The sequence below is a fragment of the Sceloporus undulatus genome, chromosome 5 (genome assembly GCF_019175285.1).
Source record: "Sceloporus undulatus isolate JIND9_A2432 ecotype Alabama chromosome 5, SceUnd_v1.1, whole genome shotgun sequence".
NCBI lineage: Eukaryota > Metazoa > Chordata > Lepidosauria > Squamata > Phrynosomatidae > Sceloporus > Sceloporus undulatus.
The window spans coordinates 128,695,756-128,715,130 of NC_056526.1; the positions used below are offsets into that span (position 1 = coordinate 128,695,756).

At 41.0% G+C, this 19,375-nt stretch overlaps 1 protein-coding gene across 4 annotated transcripts in view; it reads left to right on the plus strand.

Moving 5' to 3' along the window:
• Window positions 1-6,584: 6,584 nt before the first annotated feature.
• The window catches only part of PDLIM3 (PDZ and LIM domain 3), a 45,317-nt gene continuing 32,526 nt past the window's right edge, over window positions 6,585-19,375 (plus strand). The window contains exon 1 of one of the 4 annotated variants that reach the window (XM_042467691.1): window positions 6,585-6,813. Coding sequence is in view for 3 of the 4 variants with exons in the window: in XM_042467689.1 (XP_042323623.1) it covers window positions 14,899-14,991 (93 nt within the window). In the remaining variant the exon portion in view is untranslated. Of the gene's footprint in view, window positions 6,814-14,760; window positions 14,992-19,375 lie in introns of those variants that run through there. The other 3 variants (XM_042467689.1, XM_042467690.1, XM_042467692.1) reach the window with 3 other exon arrangements.

A 19,375-nucleotide genomic window follows, 5' to 3' on the forward strand; every position in this document is an offset into this window, starting at 1 on the left:
GACCGAGACATCAGAATGAATACCATCAATAATACATTCACAGCACCCTACTGAAAAGAAAATACGGTTTTCGGTAGAAGAATCCACCATTCAAGAATCAGATTCACCATTCAAGAATCCGATGTGATCCAGCTGCTGGAGCACCAGAGTCAGCAGAACCTGCCCTATAATTATCTGAAGATTCTCCCAAAATGACATCCACTCCCCAAAAGATCTAACCCCCTCAGAAAGGGAATATCAGTTGCCTGATCTCACCTGAATGATCTTTACCTTATACATTTATTCATTGAAGGAGGAGGAGATGGTAGGAATAAAAATAGGATTATCGGTACACCTCTGGCGAAGAGAGGCACACAAAAAGTAGATTAGGCTCTATTGCTAGGTCTGATTTTCAGTGGCTCAGGACTTTATGACACATGGCTTTTAAACTGCTTTTAAAGTTTTAAAATGGTGCCTTTGGCTCAATTACTGCACAACACCATCTCCGTCTTGTCACTGCCTTGCCCTTCAAGTGTGGTTACATCACATTTTGTCATTGACAGGGAAACCTGTCAATAAGCCCCAAACGCACTGTTAGACCCATTAGTCCCCAGATGTGATAGTTCCTTAGCATGACAGTTATGGGATTGGGTCGTCACATGGTGCAAATGTCTCTTCCCTGTTCCCTCCTCTATTTCCGGCTTTTTTTCCTATTTAACTCAGTATGAATTTCTCGCTCCTAAAGTAGCCATGTCAAAGTAGCCTTGGACTGTTGTTCAACAGCAACAACAAAAAATTGTTCAGATTCCAACAGACACTTGTAAAGTTTTCAGTTTGGTCAAAGGGCAAAACCAGGAATAATATTTTGTGACAGAGAGAAAGAGAGAGAGAGGTGGGATCTCAGTTCTGATAAGAAAAACAAGTCCCTGCCTGAATTTAGAAGCACCCAGTTCCTTAATTCTATGGCCTGGCTCTGACTGGTTAGCACCAATTGCAGAATTCAATTCTAAAGCTGAATCCACATTGCCAATATAAGCTGGTTTGACACCACATTAATTACATGGCTCAAACTGAGTTCTGGTGCCACAACAAACTACAGTTCCTGGGATTCCATAGCATTGAGCCATAGCAGTTAAAGTGGTGTCAAACTGGATTATGTTAGCAGTACAGATGCAGCCTTAGTCTAATTGTCATGGTTTTGTATGGCACTCCAGAGGATGTGTATATTCCTCCTCCCCCAAAAAATTATATACAGGTAAAGCATGCGTCTATCTGCCAAGTCACATTATGCTGCTGAAGAACCATTACAGAAACATTTTTCTGACCCAGCTTTAGGTTACTACTACTTTCAGTCCCTTAGATGAGGGGATTGTATATATGAAGTGGCGGAGCCCTGAAAATGATGAAGAAGAGAAAAGGAAGATAACATATAGTCAGTTATCCTTTTCCCAGTTCTGTAATATAGATTACATAAACATGCAAGAAGGTTACTAGCTTCATCCCCATCAGTCATCACTCTCTTCTTCAGTCTGTAGAACAGACCTACTGTCTAAAAAAGAAAGTCTCCATTCACTCAAACAGGAACCCTGCTTCTATTTCTAAAATATATACAGCATTCTTGGGCATTGGTTTATGTGCTCAGAGTAGGATCCACTTGATTTCCCTTTTCCTCTCAGTTAAAACTCAAGAAAAAGAACAGAAATGTTTTGAGTCAGTCAGCTACAGGTGTTCACTTTAAAGTAATTTAAAATAACTCTGTTAAGAATGTTGTATATGCTCTCAAGCTAGGAACTGGTCCAAGCTTTTCCTGTTTCTCTACTTATACTATTTAGGTAATTAAAGGCTTTTAAGTTTATATTGTAAAAAAATACAACCATTAAACTAATATGAGTAGATTTAGTAGACAGAAGTTAAAAGGAATATTTTTATATAAAACTGGCCTATTATAGGAGGCTCTCATAAATTATTGCTCTCCAGATGTTTTGGATTACAGTTCCCAGCATCCCTACTCATTCCCTATGCTGGCTGATGCTGAAGAGAACTGTAGCCCAAAATATCTGGAGAACAAGTCAGGGAAGGCAGTATTACAGCAGAACTGTATATTTGACTTCAAGGAAAGAGGAGCATTACTGCTTATGTCTGGGCTGAGGCATGTGTAACTAAAACAGAAGTTTTGTAACCAAAACAGAAGTCCATACTCTCTAAGCTAAACAGAGAGGTGCATTTCATAGATGCCTACTTAATAAAATGTATTTTGGGAAATATGATCAGTTTATATTATGATCTATACCTAGCCCGTGTTCATATCCTGTGTACTTCTCTTCCTCTTTTCCTTTTTCTCTCTTTCATTGTTTCTTTTCTTTGTAACCATAATTTAAAAATACAATACAATAAAGGACGAGGAATGTTTGGCCACTAGATATTGATGATTGCAACTCCCATCAGCCTTTGCATAGCCTTTGATCAGGGAAACTGGGATTTTGCAATCCAGCACATCTGGAGGGTCCACACATTCTCATGCCTGAGGGGTAATTACAAATCCCCGCATCCTCCCCAACCCTAACCTTGACAGTTACTTAGCATTCCTTGTTCAGATTTCTGTCCTCTAATGTTACCCAATCCACAAAGGGTACAAAAGATAAGGAATAAGATAAAGGTTAGCTCGTGGTTTGTTGAAAATGACGTTTCTTGTTCTAAGGTCTCGCAAATGAGGTGGACGAAAGGATTAAGTTACCACAGACGAGATGTACAAAAAAATGCCATTTCTACTTCTGTGAGTGTGTGCATGTGCACTACTGTGAAATGGCTTGAGTCCTCAGGAGACGTTTCATTCAGCTCAGACACTGAACCCACATGCCAAAGTGCAGAGAGTTAAGGTAAGGGCTATGTATACTCTGCACTTCCGCACAGCTGGTGATAAGTGCTGATTCCTGGATCCTGTGCGCTTGGGGCATGTGGAGAAGTCATCTGTGATAATCCCAGTAGAGCAATGTCATATCTAATCTAGGCTCTGAGCACAGTGTTTCCCCTGGAGCAAAGAACAGCCCCACTCTCTGGAATGGCACTGAAGACAGTTGTTGATTGACAGCATGGGACGTGTTAAGTTTCTTTCTGCTTTGCTCCTGTAGATGCTCAGCAGCCACATTTGTCCCAGGATAGCTACATGGTGACCCAGATGCCAATGCAAACTGCTGGGTTCCTTTTCTGGATGCAAGACCCTGTCAACTGGCAAAATCTTATTTTTGTGAACGTGAACAACCACAAAAGAGTTGTTGCAATGCAATGGCTCATGAGAGTGGGTCTAAGGGCACCTTCTGTCAATCTTAGCTCTGCTCTGGGCAATACATCCTCTTTATTGGCCTTTGCCACTTATCTGTAAGATGGAGCTAACAACATTGGCTACCTCGTAGCCTTGCAACCCTATCTGATCAATATATTCAAACCTTTTTAACAGGGCTGCCTGTTTCTGGTTGATGTGAATTTTGGTTGGTGGGGTATCAAGAATAGCAGCCAAAGAACAGTATATGTTTCTACACACCTACACAAATGTGCATTGGGTTGCCAGATCAGGACTATTGCAGGTTCTGAGAAATGAGGGAAAAGACATAGTTGTTAAATAATAATAATAATAATGATAATGATAATGATGATGATGATGATGATGATGATATCATTACCCCACCTTGCCAATTAGAAGAGTAACTAAGGCAGAGGTAAAGCCCTGGTGCTGGAAACTACAGCAATAACTATTTGCATTCTAAAAGTAACCTTCAAGATACTGGAATAGAAATGCTATAAATCCATGTCTGAGAGAGCCCTGGTGATGTGAAGTTTTGGGGGAAAACTGAAAAATTGAGAGATGGACTTTTCCTCCCTCCTCTCTTTTTTCCATCCCCAAAACTCCTTTTTGCTGGAAAACCTTCAAAATGGATTGTGGAGTATTTTCTTTTAGAATGATGAACAAAAAAAAATTAATAAAAATTCTTATATTTACTTCCCCACAGTATTTCTAAAAACTATGTAGCAGGTAGACTTTAGGTAAGGGAGTGTACAGCATGTCTTCTTCGCCTTATGGAGCACTAGAGGAGACAAAATGATTTTCTTTCTTTTATTAATGCAAGCATACCTGCATTAACAAAGCATCTGACAAAGAAGCTCAGTTTTACAAAGTCTTTTTACATTTGCCAAGGCTTCCTCTTTATAACTTGGTCCTCTATCTAGCTGAACTTTGGACCCGAACAGACAGGCCAAAATAAAGCTACTTCAGGTCACTTTGGAGGTATGCTGTTTAAATGCTGCATGTGTCCTAAAAGGCCAGAAGCCATGCTAAAGCCACGCTCCAATCCTAAGGACTGGAGCACTGCTTTGGCACGGCTTCTGGACTCTTAAGATGCCTGTGTTATTTAAACAGCATACCTTCAAAGTGACCCGAAGCAGCTTTATTTTGGCCTGTATGTTTGGGCCCTTACTTTCGCAGATTTTATATTGGGAAGATGGTGAAAAAGGACTGGGCAAACTGATTTTTAATGTCAGGTTGCAGCAGTGCATCTATCAGTACAATAAAGCCTGAGCTGACAAAGATTTAGATTCTGCTGTAGTCAATCCTACTGTTGCACTGTGTGCCTTGCCTACAACAGGCAAGGTAAACAGCAGCTGCCTCCATAATCCTTTACTGAATATGTGTGAACAGCAAAACAGCGGTTACGGAGAGAGATCACGTGTCACCATGTACTCTCAGCATTTTAAAAGCATAGACCTATGTGTTTGGCCACCAAAACAGAACAAATAAGAAAAATGGAAGCTGGTGAAAGAAAAAAATAATCCCTGGAAACATTTTGGAAGAAGCTGTCAAATGATCTCAAGAAAATTCAAAATGCTTTTGTTTATTTATACAATGCTTGCCTAACATAGTGGTTTTATTTGACATGGATATATTGTTAGTTTTGAATAAAAGGCTTTCTGAAACACGTCAAATGGCTTTTCATTTTTTGCAGCATAGAAACCTATCTCTATTAGTTCCATTTTATTTCTGCCTCTGGTACCAAACTTTCTGTCAAAAAAATAATGCCCAGAAACATAACTACTTCATTAACTGTGATATACCTGTATTGATGGTCTCTTCTATTTTTATTGAGGGGCAAAGTGTGCCATCTCCTCACAAATTGGCAAAACCAAGGATATGCCTTGTAGTTCAAACTGAGGACCTTATAGTTCCATTTTAACAAAAAAAAGTTTTAAGAAAGGCATTTTAATTTGTAATTATTTTCTGAACCAACTTTAATATGTCAAACATAATAATTTTGCATCAAACTTAACATTTTACATAATGACTAAAATCCTGCATCAGGATACACAGCTATGATAACTGTAGCTAAGTGTCTGGATTCATCTCTCCAAAATCTATGTTAGACCCCAGGCAGTTGCAGCAACTAAAGGTGTTCTGAGATGCTAGAGAGCAGGGTGCTGCATGATGATGTCTCCAGCCCCCTTCCACCAGTGAAGTGCACTATGAAAAGCAATGGCAGAGACCTCTATAGGGTCCTTTTGCAATGTTTTTTGCCCCATTCCTTGCTGGTGGAAGGGGGCTAAGAGACATCATTATTCAGTATACCACTCTCCAGTATCTCTGATCTCTTCTTCAGTTGATAGGGCCACCTGGTTTCTACTGTGGGTTTTGAGGGAGCATTTTCATTGCAAAGGTGCCACACCTGTAAATGTGAATACCAATAGTCACCATGTCAGATGTCTGGCTTATGTTATCATAAATACTGAACAAGATGCCAGCCACCATATTTTAAGTTCCTAGAGGAACAAGAAATACCATGTGCTGTAGCCACATTCCTTTCAGAGGAAGGAACTGATAAAACCACCTCTAAGGATTCCTTGCCTAAGAAAATCTTATGAAATTCATGGGGTTGCCATAAGTCGACTGGTGACTGCTGTAAACCCCCCCCCCCCCATTTTTCTGGCTTTTTGGGTTTTAATGGCAGAGGAACATGAAAAGGCATTTTGCCCCTTGGCTTCAGAATTTCCAGAACTGTTACATCTCTAAAGAATCCTTTGAAAACTACTTGTTGGTAGGTTGTCTACTCCATTGGTGGACTGCTGCCACTTCTGGGGACTTATCTGGTGTGACATGCACTCTGTTGGGTGCTGGGTGTAAGACAACCTAGGAAACGCCCTGGGGACTGCCATTTAATTTCTTACATCCCAAAATGAGGCTACATCATGGACCATTTGGGAAATTAAAATGTCAAATCTCAGCACAGTCATCTGGTGTTCTTCACAATGGGGCCAGGGATTAAGTAAAGAGAGAGTGTTGGTGTCTGTAATATGCCTCCTGGAGAAGTTACTTTAGGAAAATTTACTTTTGGACTACACTGGTGAGGAATCTGTAACTGAAATAAAAAAAAAGAGAGATGTTTTGTCCTTTGCTTCTGATATGCCAGGGCCAGAGTGAAGTTAAACAAAATCCAGAGTTTATTTGCTTTCCAGCCCCTCGTCCTCCTGTTTACCTGAGAGAACATAGTTTAACACGCTGTCTTTACAGCTGGACATAGCTTTCCATTTTCAGTAACTATGACTCACTGAGAGAAGCAAGAGCAATTCCGTCATTTAGACTTGAGTTTCCTGCCAGAGAAGGCTTGTCTCCTAGCACAAGGGACTGTAACGTGAAACAGGGATGAAAACAGGCAACACTGCAAAATGCTTCAGAACTCCAGCTGGTAAAAAACTTGCTAAAGATGTCCCCCTCCTTCACTATCAAATTGACTCTGATTCATCAGTGGGTTGTGATTTTTTTTTTTTTTACACTTGTGTGACATCTTTGAACAGGTGAGTATTACCCTCTTCCTGCTTTCTCACATCTCTGTTAAGGGCCATGAAAAGTGAATGCTTAGCACCTATTCAAAACCTCAGGAAACTTTAGTGCACTCTTAATTGTCTCCTTTTTCCCCAAAGCTCAAGGCTTCTAATCACACTTGCTTAAAAGTAAGGCTCATTAGCATCAGTGAGCCTTACTCTCAGGATAAGTGACTCAGGATAATTTATGTGCTGCCTAACCAAGAAACAGCTGCAATGCTTCTAAGCAGACTGCAAGCCTACTCTTAAGTTAGTAGCTGGATGTGAAAGGCTAAAAGTAGACAAGAGCAAATTACAGCTACTAACCCCAGTCTGATGTAAGATGTTACATGAAACTAATGACTCAGGGAAATAGGCGGAGATGCACCCTCTCGCCAATTGTGCACAGTTCAGAAAGCGATGTGTATGTGAATTCCACCCAGGTATGGATGTATATTGAAGCAACAGTGCATCTCAGGTGTAAATAAATAAAATTCATCTACCGGTATATAAAATCTGGGATGGGCAATTTGTGGCCCTTCAAAAGTTACTAAACTGCCACTCTCATCAGCCCTATCCATCAAAGGAGTATTCAGTCCAACAGCATCTGGAGGTCTACAAGGTGCCCAAGACGTACAAGCAAGACGTATAATGGTTACCGCTGGGATATAACCAACTATCATGTCAATACAACAGAAAGTTTTAAGACTATAATTTCAAACACAAGGAATGGCGTTGGACAGCGTCAGATTACTCTGGCACCCAGTCCCTCTTCTTAAGAGTAAAAATGTAAGAAGAGTAAGAAATATCCTATCTCAGTACCCCAAATAATCTTCTGCCTGGGTCAACTGCCTTGCTCTTTCTCATAGCAGGGCCAGCCCTGGATCAGATCAATAACTTAAGACAATTTGCCCATCCTGGCATAGAGGCTACTTACATGTCCAAATAATGGGTAATCCCATAAGAACTTCTGACTATAATCCTATGCACTTTTACCTAAAGATAACACAGCATGCCTTTTACCCCAATATAAATAGGCCTAAGTGTGTGGTATCTGTTGACAGTAATGACAGGGGAAATTCTTTCAGCTCCTTTTTCTTTGGAGAATAAAATATAGATTCCTCAGCTAAGCCTTACACAACGTGCAGTTTTAAATCTGAAGCATACTACATATATATATAGAGAGAGAGTGGATGATTCACAAGCAGCAAGTAGAAACACTGAATCTTTGAAGAATGCTGTGCTGTGTAACATGGACAGAGGTATGTGGAACCTCATTTTGACTAGAGCAAAAGGTTTTAAAAGAGTGTTTATATCCCAGAACAAATTCTCACAGTGCAAAGAGTGACCCAGGGACTGCATTGCAAATATACTGTATGAACTTTTAGTTCACTAGCAAGGATATTATGAACCAGGTACATCTTTAAAATAATTCAGGATCAGAAACCAGTCAGGAAATGCTGCATTCCTGGAGGATTTAACAAGATAAGAGCGCAATCTGACACCAAATGAAGCATTTTTGTTTCATCATAGGTTTTCAACACGAAAGTTAAGCAGGTGCTTAAGTCTCTTATTTCAAAGTGCTTCACTTGATCTGGATTATGCTGTATTTTCATTTTCATTATTTTTTTATTTTTTTGCTTTTTTTCAAATGTAGTATTTCTCAGACAAGTTCAAACAGTGTGCGTTCCTCTTCATATCTTACTGCATTTTTCTGAAGTTTGGCAATAACCTTCTCAGCCAGCAACCTTCACAGCTTCTAAAGAATGGATGGTGGGTGTCAATAGAGCTACACTTAATTCACCATCAGAAACTTCAGTTGGTGTTGCTGTGTCTCTTGCTTTGTGAATCAGTACTATATATCTTTCTTAATTCTTGAGATTTCTCCAAAAGCAGTTCATATGTAGAGCCAATCCCTATTTCCTGCTTAATGTTCATGAATGAATTAATCCACAGTTTATTCTGGCAACTTTAGTTAATAACACAATTTAATTTATGCAACTTTAACCATTGAACTGACCATTTAAAAAACAACAGCAATCAGGTCAAATTATTTATTTATGATCAGGCATGTTAAGTTTAAGTTGCAAGCTGGAGTATCTACCTCTATTTATTGACATGTTTATCATATACTCACAAGAAGGGAGAGAGTGGAAATTTGCCATCCTTCATTGTCGAGGCGAAAGGAATATTCATAATTATTCATTTCCAAGTCAAAACCAGGCTTCCCAACAGTCAGGAAAGCCCACTAAGGGGGAAAAATGGTCAGCAAGATTTTTGTGCAGTTTTGCCCCCGTATTCAAATGTTCTGAAGTGTTTGTTGCAAAGGATTAATTGTCCTCTTTTTTGCACACACATACCCCCATGTTTTCGGCATAGAAAATGGGTTCCCTATGCAAACCTGCCCCACATACACACTTTCCCATGCAGGAAAAAATACATTTTCCATGGGAAAAAACGTGCACACATTTTTCTCTGCACAATAATTACTTCATCACTGAGATATTTGAATACTGAAGAGAAATGTTGTTTCCTCCAGTGGGGGAAAAGAACTACAGAAACATTTGTCCTTGCATGTGAAGGCAAAATAGTCAAAAATTAACATCCCTGCTTCACAGAACCAATAATTGCTTCCTGTAGCTGCTTCTATGCCAATCGTTCTCAAGGTCTGGTCTTCTAGATTTGGACTTCTAATTACACAATTCCCAGCTAATATAACCAATGGACAGGGATTCTGAGAGCTGAGGTTCCAAATATGTGGCAATCCAAAGGTTTAGAACCACTGGTTTCTGCACAAAAACCAAACGAAACCCAGGAGAAGGAAAAAGAAGGGAGAGAAAAAGGAAACCGTGGATGGGAAGACATAAGAGGAGGCAGATAGCCCCTGAGATTCTGCTAATGCTGGTTAGCTATGCTACATTACAAGAATGGGAAAAAGGGAAATAATTCACTTTATAGCAATATGAATGACTACATATATCTCAACTCACTGGAAAGCCCAAGCATGACTAACTGGATACCATAGCTGCTAAATTTCTGGCTTGTATCCTATTCAAAGACTGAAAACATGCCACCATATTTGTCTTGCAGCTGCTGCTGCTTGTTACAGGCCAATAAACTTGGCCAACCTTTCCACAGCAACAATGGCTAAAGCGTTAGGGCACCCCTACCATGAAAGCAGTGCAGGCCTTCATAGAGATGTGAATGTTGCTCAACTGATAGCTCAGTCTAAATCTACTAAAGCCCATTCCAAGCCATGGAAATGCAAGCTGCAAATGTTGTCAGATAGAAGCACAGCAGTGTTTGCAATGGAAGTGAGAAAACAAAAGTACTGCTCTGAAGGAGGTTCCTGTGCCAATATTAACTTTCAAATACAGGGAGCCTTGGTATCTGCCTGGGTTTGGTTCCAGGACACACATACACACACACACTTGTGATTGTCAAGTCCCATTAAATACAATGACATAGGAAAATGATGTCCCTTACATAAAACAGCAAAACCAAAGTTTGGGTTTGTGGGGTTTTTTTGGAATGTATATATCTTTAAAAATATTTTCACACCATGGATGGTTGAATCCATGGATACAAAGGGGTCAGCTGTATCTGATTTCTACAGTTTTGTTTTTGTCTGCTAGCTGTAAAAACCTGTCTGCAAGGAAATGCAAGAGATCCTATATCATTGCTGAGCACTGGATAAACTGACATCATGAATGGCCTCATCCTCTATCAACTGATTCACTTCAGCTTATATCAGAAATTAAATACACTACAGCCTGAATTGCAACATTGACCCATTGAATCAATAGGGTTTACCGACATGTTGATTTGCCATTCAACAATTGATTCAATGGGATTTATTCTAATTGGGAATAACTGAGAGGAATTGGCCCTTGTGGAGGTCAGAAGGTTTGGTTTGGTTCAAATATTTTTATATTTCATGCCACAGTGATACAATCTGTAAGCAACATTTTAGGAATGTTGATGTTACAGAGAAAGCAGATATAAACATGCATGGCTTCTAATGATTATTGTCTGTTTTGACAACATACTACACAGATGATGTGTTCATTTTTGGACACCACAGTTTCAGAAGACTATTGTCAAGATTGGAAGAGGTAGAGAGGACAGCAACCAAGATGGCAACTAATAGAGAACAGCTTAGGGAGCTGGGTATATTTAGCCTGACAAAAAGAATATTGAGAAGTGATAGAATCATAAAATCATACAGTTGGAAGAGACCTCAAGGGCCATCCAGTCCAACTCCCTGCCATGCAGGAACACTGAAATACACAATTCACAATCAAAGCACCCCTGACAGATAGCCATCCAATATCTATTTCAAAACCTCTAAAGAAGGAGACTCCACTACACTCTGAGGCAGGATTTTCCACTCTTACTGTCAGGAAGTTCTTACCAATGTTTAGGTGAAATTGCTTTTCCTGTAGTTTGAATCCATTGCTCCGGTCCTGTTCTCTGGAGCAGCAGAAAACAGACTTGCTCCATCCTCAGTATGTTGCTGTGTGCCTTCAAGTCATTTCCAACTTGTGGCGACCCTAAGGCAAACCTATCACGGAGTTTTCTTAACAAGTTTCTTCAGAGGGGGTTTGCCCTTGCCATCCTCTGAATCTGAGAGAATGTATTCACCCAAGGTATCCCAGTGGGTTTTTATATGACCAAACCCTCGTCTCCAGAGTCATAATCCAACACTCAAACCACTACACCACACTGGCAGTATGACATCCTTTCAAATATTTAAACATGATTATCATATTTAATAGGACAGCCATATTTAAATATTTTCAGAGATATAATGTAGAAGATGGAATAAGGTTGTTTTCTGCTTAATAAACCAGTACACTAACCAATGGGCCCAGTTTCCAAGAAAGTTCCCAACTCAACATTAGGAAAAACCTGATAGCAAGAGCTCTTCAACAATGGAATCGATTGCAGGGCAAGAGGAGTGAGGAGAGGTTGGATGGCCACCTCTCAGAGAAGCTTTATTTCCATATTTTATGGAGCTTATCAGACAGGGGGAAAAGCCGGGAATGAAAGGCATACTCCCAGCATAATCATGAGATTGCACTGAAGATTTTCAGACACAATGCGCTTATCCATGACTTAACCCATGAAGAACCAGCAATTCTCCAGCAACAAAACATTCACAGGACTTTTGTTGCTGGAGCATTGCTGGTTCTCCATGAGTTAAGTCCTGGATAAGCGCAATGTGTCTGAAAATCTTCAGCGTGATCACATGATTTAATGCAGGGGTAGGCAACCTATGGCCCGCGGGCCGGATGCGGCCCGGCGAGGCCTTGGGACCGGCCCCAGCCCGGTCCTGCCGCCGATTGCCACCGGGGCCTTTGGGAGGCAATTGTCTATAGAAGCCCCAGAAACATGCATTTATATTAACATTTTTTAAAAAAAATCAGCAAATTTTTTTGCGTGTCCTCCATTTTAAAAAAAAAGTGTCTTCCATTTGAAAACTTTGTCCTACATTTGTCCTGGTTTATTTATATATTTCATTATTTTTAAAAAATATTTAATTATTTATTTTTTGGCTTCGGCCCCCCAGTTGTCTGAGGGACAGCAACCCGGCCCCTGGCTCAAAAAGGTTGCCTACCCCTGATTTAATGTATAAAGATAAAGAAGTGATAAAGGGAGAAAATCTCCAATGAGAGGCAACTCTGCTTTGTAATATCTGTTATTCTAAAGATTGTTTTTAACAGGATGACATATAGACTTTGACTCTAGGTAAAAAGCAATACAAACTCAAAATCTACGAGGAAGGACTAGGACCACCCCATTTCTTTTATAATTTTCTTCTGTGGTCCCAGCCACTTTTCAAAACTTCAAGTATCCATTAAAAGAGGAAATTTTGCACCCTAGTGTTTATTTATATATATATGAAAGCTTGTGTGTTGAACAGACCATCAAATGTACATAGGAAAAGCCAAGATTTAAATCCCTAATCTCCTGTAAAGCTCATAGGCAACAGCAAACTACACCTCCTATACTCATATCATGAGAGCTGAGGAAGGAAAGTGAAGGGAGTGGAAACAGAGATGAACAATTAAAATTTAAAAATTTAAAAAATGCACATTTATTTATGTACTGTATGTCATAATACACATTATTTATGTATGTATGTCAGTTATCTGAGCCAGCATGGTAGTCATAATGGATCTGTGGACATTTCTCTGAACTGGACAGTGTTTGGCTCAAGAGCATAGAAATGTTGCTGTTTTGGTTGACAACTCCCATAATCCCCTACCTACCACAAAGACCATGCTGCATGGTAGGTAGATACTGGAAGTTGTCATCCAAAAACTAAGTTTTCCAAGTTTTGGTTGGACCACCTAAACTCCCAATGGTGGCTGGAGGTTATAGGAGCTGCAGTGCCAACTAGAACTCCCATGGAATCAAATGTTGAATGTCAAGACTTATGAAATCCCCAGCTTCTAAAGGGCTGCTCCAGTTGGGACTACAAGCACAACTTGGGATAGACTCCTCAAAGAAGCCATGGTGTATCTACACAGTAGAAATGATGCAGTTTGACATCGCTTTAACTATCATGGATCCTACAGAATCCAGATTTTGTACTTTGGTGTGGCACTAGCACTCTTTGGCAGAGAAGGCTAAAGACCTTATAAAACTACAAATCCCAGGATTCCATGGGAGAGAGTGATGGCACTTAAAGTGGTGTCACGTTGCATTGTGTCTACAGTCTAGACGCGCCCACTGAGTCTGCAAGGCCTGAGCAGGGCTGTTGAGTTAACTTGGAAGTCTCTCATTCATAAGGTCTCTATTAAACTGAAATTAGTTTGAGGGATTGTTTGTGGTGTAGTGGTTTGAGAGTTGGACTATGACTTTGGAGACAAAGGTTCGAATCCTGGCTCTACCATGACCTTGGGCAAGTCACACTCTCTCAGCCTCAGAGGATGGCAATGGCAAACCTCTTCTGAAGAAACTTGCCAAGAAAAATCCCATGATAGGGTCGCCTTGGGGTCACCATAAGTATACTTGGGCAAGTCACACTCTCTCAGTCTCAGATGACAATGCCAAATCCCCTCTGATGAAACTTGCCAAGAAAATCTTATGATGGGTTGGCTTTAGGTCACCATAAGTTTAAAAACAATGACATGTAGGCACATGCTGTGACCAAACAGCCTTCTGGCCAGGAGGAATTCCCAAATATCCTACATTTTGAGTATGATTAAGAAGCATTAATGTGTATTTCTATGAGTGTTTTTAGCTTTTATTATGTAATGTCCTACATTTTCCCCTTCAATGTCTGATATTTTGTGGTGTCTTGTCCTTTGTGGTGATCTCCCTGAATCAATTTGAGGGATTGTTTGTGGTTTGAGCATAGGACTATGATTCTGGAGACCAGGGTTCGAATACTGGCTCAGCCATGTAAACCCACTGGGTGATCTTGGGCAAGTCACACTCTCTCAGCCTCAGAGGATGGCAATGCCAAACCTTCTCTGAAGAAACCTGCCAATAAAACCCCATGATAGGGTCACTATAAGTAACTTTGGACAAGCCACACTCTCTCAGCCTCAGAGGATGGCCATGGCAAACCCTCTTCTGAAAAAACTTGCCAAGAAAGCCCCATGATAGGATCACCATAAGTTTTTAATAAATGCCATGGAGGCAGCAGCAGTGAAGTGAGTGGCCAAGAGAGAAGCCCTACTAAATCCTCTTCCCTGCCTCAAGAAAGGGGGGCGTCCACTTGAAGGGACTTTTTGTAACCAGATTCCCTTCAACAGGATGCTGAGGGAGAGGAGCAGGCTCCTCCAGGACCCCTGAAGGCAGGCAAAGAACCTTTGGGAGCCTCCAGAGAGAGAGAGCCTGGGCTGGGGCTCCATGGACCCCAGTGGGCGCTTCCCTTGAGAAGGAGGGAGGGAGGGAGGGAGGCGGGAGAGTGGAGGGCGAAGGGGATAAAGGAGGGCTGGGAGGCAGGGAGGGAAGGACAGCCCAGCAGCACCCCAAGGACACAGGAGGAGGAGGAGGAGGAGGAAGGAGAAGCCCCTTTGGAAGCAAAAGGCTAAATAATACAGGGCCAAGAAAGGGCTGGAAATGCCCCAAAACGTCCTCCTCCCAGGACCAGCGCCATGGGGCTTCAGGCTGACTGGAGGGACAGACTTCAACCAGCCCCTCCTCATCTCCAGGGTAGGTCCCTTCCAGGCACCCCCTCCTTTTTTTTTAATTCCCTTTCCTTCCCTTTCTTTCCCTTTCCCTTCCTTCCTTCCTTCCTTTTCTCCCTTTCTCTTCTTTTTCTTTCTTTCTTTTCTCCCGTCGTTCTTTCTCCCTTCCCCTTTCTTTATTTTTTCCTTCCTTCCTTCTTTCCCCTTTCCCCCTCCCTTCCTTCGTTCTTCCCTTTCTCTTCCCTTCCCTCACTTCCTCCCTCCCTTTCCCTCCCTCCTTTTCTTTTCCCTTCCCTTTCCCTCTTTTTTCCTTCCTTCCTTCTTTCTTTTTTCTCATTTCCCATTCTCCTTCCTTCCTTCCTTCCTTCCTTCCTTCTTTTTTCCCTTCCCTCTTGCTTTATTTCTTTTTCATCCTTTCCCTTCCCTTCTTTTTCTCCCCTTTTCTTTCTTTCCTTCTCCCTTTCCCTTCCTTTCTCATCCCTTCCTTTATTTCTTTGCTGGGGGAATAAGAATTATGACAGAGTTAAGCACCTGGGATGCTGTTGAATGCTGGTTTTCTTGTTCTTGAGCCTTATATATTGTTAAGCAAAAAAGGAAAGAAAGAAATGGAAAGTCTAGCATTATTTACTTGTTTGTTGTTGTTGTTGTTGTTGATGTGTGCCTTCAAGTCGTTTCTGACTTATGGCGACCCTCAGGCGATCCTGTCATGTGGGTTTCTTGGAAAGTTTCTTCAGAGGGGTTTTTGCCCTTGCCATCCTCTGAGGCTGAGAGAGTGTGACTTGACCAAGGTGACTTATGGAAACCCTAAGGCTATGATGAGGTTGTCTTTCTTCAGAGGGGGGGTTGCCTTGCCATCTTTTGAGGCTGAGAGAGTGTGACTTGCCCTGGTTCAACCCAGTGGGTGTCCATGGCTCAGCAGGGATTTGAACCCTGGCCTCCATAGTCCAGTGCTCAAACCACTACATCACTCTGGCTCTCGTACTTATTTACTTGTACTTGTACAAATCCCATATAATAAAATACATGGTCTAATGTTGTGGTGGGAAAGCTGTTTTCCTAAGCTCTGGGTATGAATAGGGTTGTTGCCATTGCTCAGAGAAGCTGGCTCCTGCATTTTGAACTGCAGATGCATGTAAGTAGTACTCAGTGCAACCTCTTCCAAAGAAGAAAAAATCCCAAAGTGGGGGAGATCTAGAGCAGAAAAGTAGTTAGGGAGAGGAAGGGGATACCTGATCCTTTACTTAACAATCAGTGTTTCTTTTTCACGTTAGTTCACCTCGCAGAACCTTTCATCTGGTGTGGCTTCAAAAGTATGCTTGCCCTTGCAAATGTGCACCCTTGACCCATGGAGCAAAGCAGCCTTTTTGGTGGGGCATTAATGTAGAGCAAGGAAAGGATTATGTATCCCCACCTTCTGCTCCTCTGCTTTAAATTATATTCCCGTTGAGGTTACTTTCTGTGTATGCGTAGGTGCCTTCAAGCCACCTGTTGACTTGAATTTCATGGGGTTTTCTTAGGCAAGTAATCCTCAGAGGTGGTTCTGCCAGTTCCTTCCTCTGAAACATAGCCTATACTGCCTGGTATTCATTGGCAATCTCCCATCCAAGGACTAACGAGACTTGCCCCTGCTTAGCTTCATGCCTTCTTTTACACAGAAGCACAATTACACATTACTAAATAGAAGCTAAAAACGCTCACATATATGTAAAATTCATGCTTCTTAGTTGTGCTCAAAATGGAGGGCATTCTGAAATTCCTTCTGGGCAGGAGGTTGAAATGCCGGGTGTGTCCTGGAAAAGGAGGACATCTGGTGACACTGTTCTATGTGTGTCTAAATATAAATTAGTTGGCATGAGTGCCTAAAATGCTCAGGAATAAGTTCCACTGAACCAAATGGGACTTACTGTATATACTCAACTATAAGTTGACATCGTGTATAAGTCGAGGGCAGGTTTTGGTGCCAAAGTTATGGATTTTGCTATGATCATGGATACGTCAAGGGTAAAACTTCAAGGCATATAGCAAAGGATTTAAAGGATGAAGCAAAGCAAAATAATGTAAAAGAACTTAGAAAATCCCAGCAGACATAACTCTTAAGGCTGGATGAATGAGAGAGTAGAGGGGGTCAGTGCTTCCAGGACAGATTATACTCTGGACTTCACCAGGGGATGGTTTCTTCTTTAAGATAAGAGTTCAGATACAGTACTTACATTGACCCATGGATAAGTTGACCCAGGTTTTGGGGGCCAAATTTTTAACCTAAATTTCTAGACATATACACGAGTATATTCAGTACTCCCATGGGGTAAGTTATAGAGTTGCAGCCTTAGTTTTGGCATCTCCTTGCACCAGTCAAATGAAAAGATATTTGAGGGCAAAAGCCCCTCAACAAACATCCAGCCAACCCAATCTCCTAGTTATATAGCCTGAGAATTAACAATAGAACAAAATACAGATTAACATGGAAATCATTCCTCCAGGGTCACACAGTATATATATATCCAACTCTCTTCCATGCCAGTATTCTCTGAAGATGCCAGCCACAGATGCTAGCTAAATATCAAGAATAAACTCTTCTAGAACATGGCCACATAGCCCAAAAACCCACAAAAAACTATAAAATGTGTTGTAGCCTTACCACCCTAAAGAAATGCTTCTGTTCATGGTGCCAGGAAGATGGCAGATGCATACAGTTTAGGCTTGAGCGGTTGGCTTTTGGCTGGGTACTAACATATCCTTTTTTTCTCTCTTTTATACTCCAAAATATTTTCGAGTAATGCTATCTGTTAGGTTTGAGACTTACGTCCAAACACAGCAGGCACCATATTATCATGCTGTGTACATGTGTGTCACGGTTTAGAATTTAAACTCATGATGGTGAGAGTGAGAGACGGAAAAAAGTTTCCCTTTTCCATTTCTTTCCCTCTTGCAACACACCTAGATAGCAGAGGAAAAGGAATTCTGTATCTCTCAGCAAACATCCACCCAACCCAATCTCTTTTATAGCTACAATAAGGTGCTTTGAGGAATTCTGTATCTCGCAACATCCACCCAACCTAATCCCCTCTTTTATGGGGCTTTGAGATTTCCATGTTCTGTCCACCTCCCTCTCTTCCAAACCTATACCCAAACATTGTACCACAACTCCTCTTAATGCTGGATTTAATTAATAGATTCACTCATGGGCTCAACCTCTATTTACTTTACTACCTTCCTTCTCCATTCCCAAAGCAGAAGTTAGAGATGCCTACAGAAAACAAGATAAATCCAGATTTGAGCACATCTGTGAGTTTGCCTACTCCTCTTTGGCTCTCACGCATACACATAAATGAAAAATTGGAGTTTCTGTACTGTTAACGATGAACCTAGGTGAACCTGGAAGGCCCATCTCTATATACTGGCTGTGAGTCACTAAAGTACAAAGATGGCTAATTTGTGGCTCTCCAGAGGTTTTTAGAAGCCAACTCCTATCTGCCCTATCCAAAACAGCCAACGGAAAGCTGGGAGACACAGTCAGCAACATCTGGAGCACCATATCTAGAGGACTTGGGCAACAAATTTGGGATATTGTAAAAAGTGTATACAATGTGATTGAAAATAAAAAACATTCAGGGGTAACCGTGTTGGCCACAGAGCAAATCAAAAATCCACTCAACAATGATACCTTTATGGGGCCAACCAAAATGTACAATTACATGTTGTAAGCTTTCGAAGCTCCACAGTGTGAATGAGTTACTCTACTATGGGACTGGGCAATTTGTTGCTCTCCAGATGTTTCTAGGCAGTACCTGCCATGATTTTTCACCATTAACTATGCAGGGAATTGCAGTGCCATGGCATTTGGAGGTTCACAAGATGTCCACCCTTGCTCTAGGATTTGTTTTTTCCTATTATGGACTCAGCTTCTGTCATATTTTGTAAATCCCAGAAACCTGCAGGTTCTTATTAAACCATTTAGGTTATTTTAAAAAAAACCTTTAATATACAACTTACATTCATCTGCCTTCCAAGGGAGACCTCCAACTATGTATTTCCTTATGTGGGTGGCAGGAAGTTGTTTAACTTCCATAGTAGGGACTAAATTGCACATTGTACAGTATGCAAACTCTTACAACAAAATCCTCAAAGGTAACTTCAAAAGGAAGAAAGTTGTAATAGAGAAGCAAGGGGAGTCTTTTTTTACTTGGTGCTTCTTGCTACATCTCCTTGTAAAGATATGAACAATCTCTGTGAAGTTCTAGGCATAAATTTGCAATATTTGTGTATTTTGTGTAGAACAAAAACAGAGCATTTGTTCTGGGGGGAACTGTACAAATTAATGGTCATATTTATATTCATTTAGTTTAAATTTCTATACTTCTTCTCTTTTATAAATCCCAGAGTGCTTTATAGCAACGTATAGAAGGAAA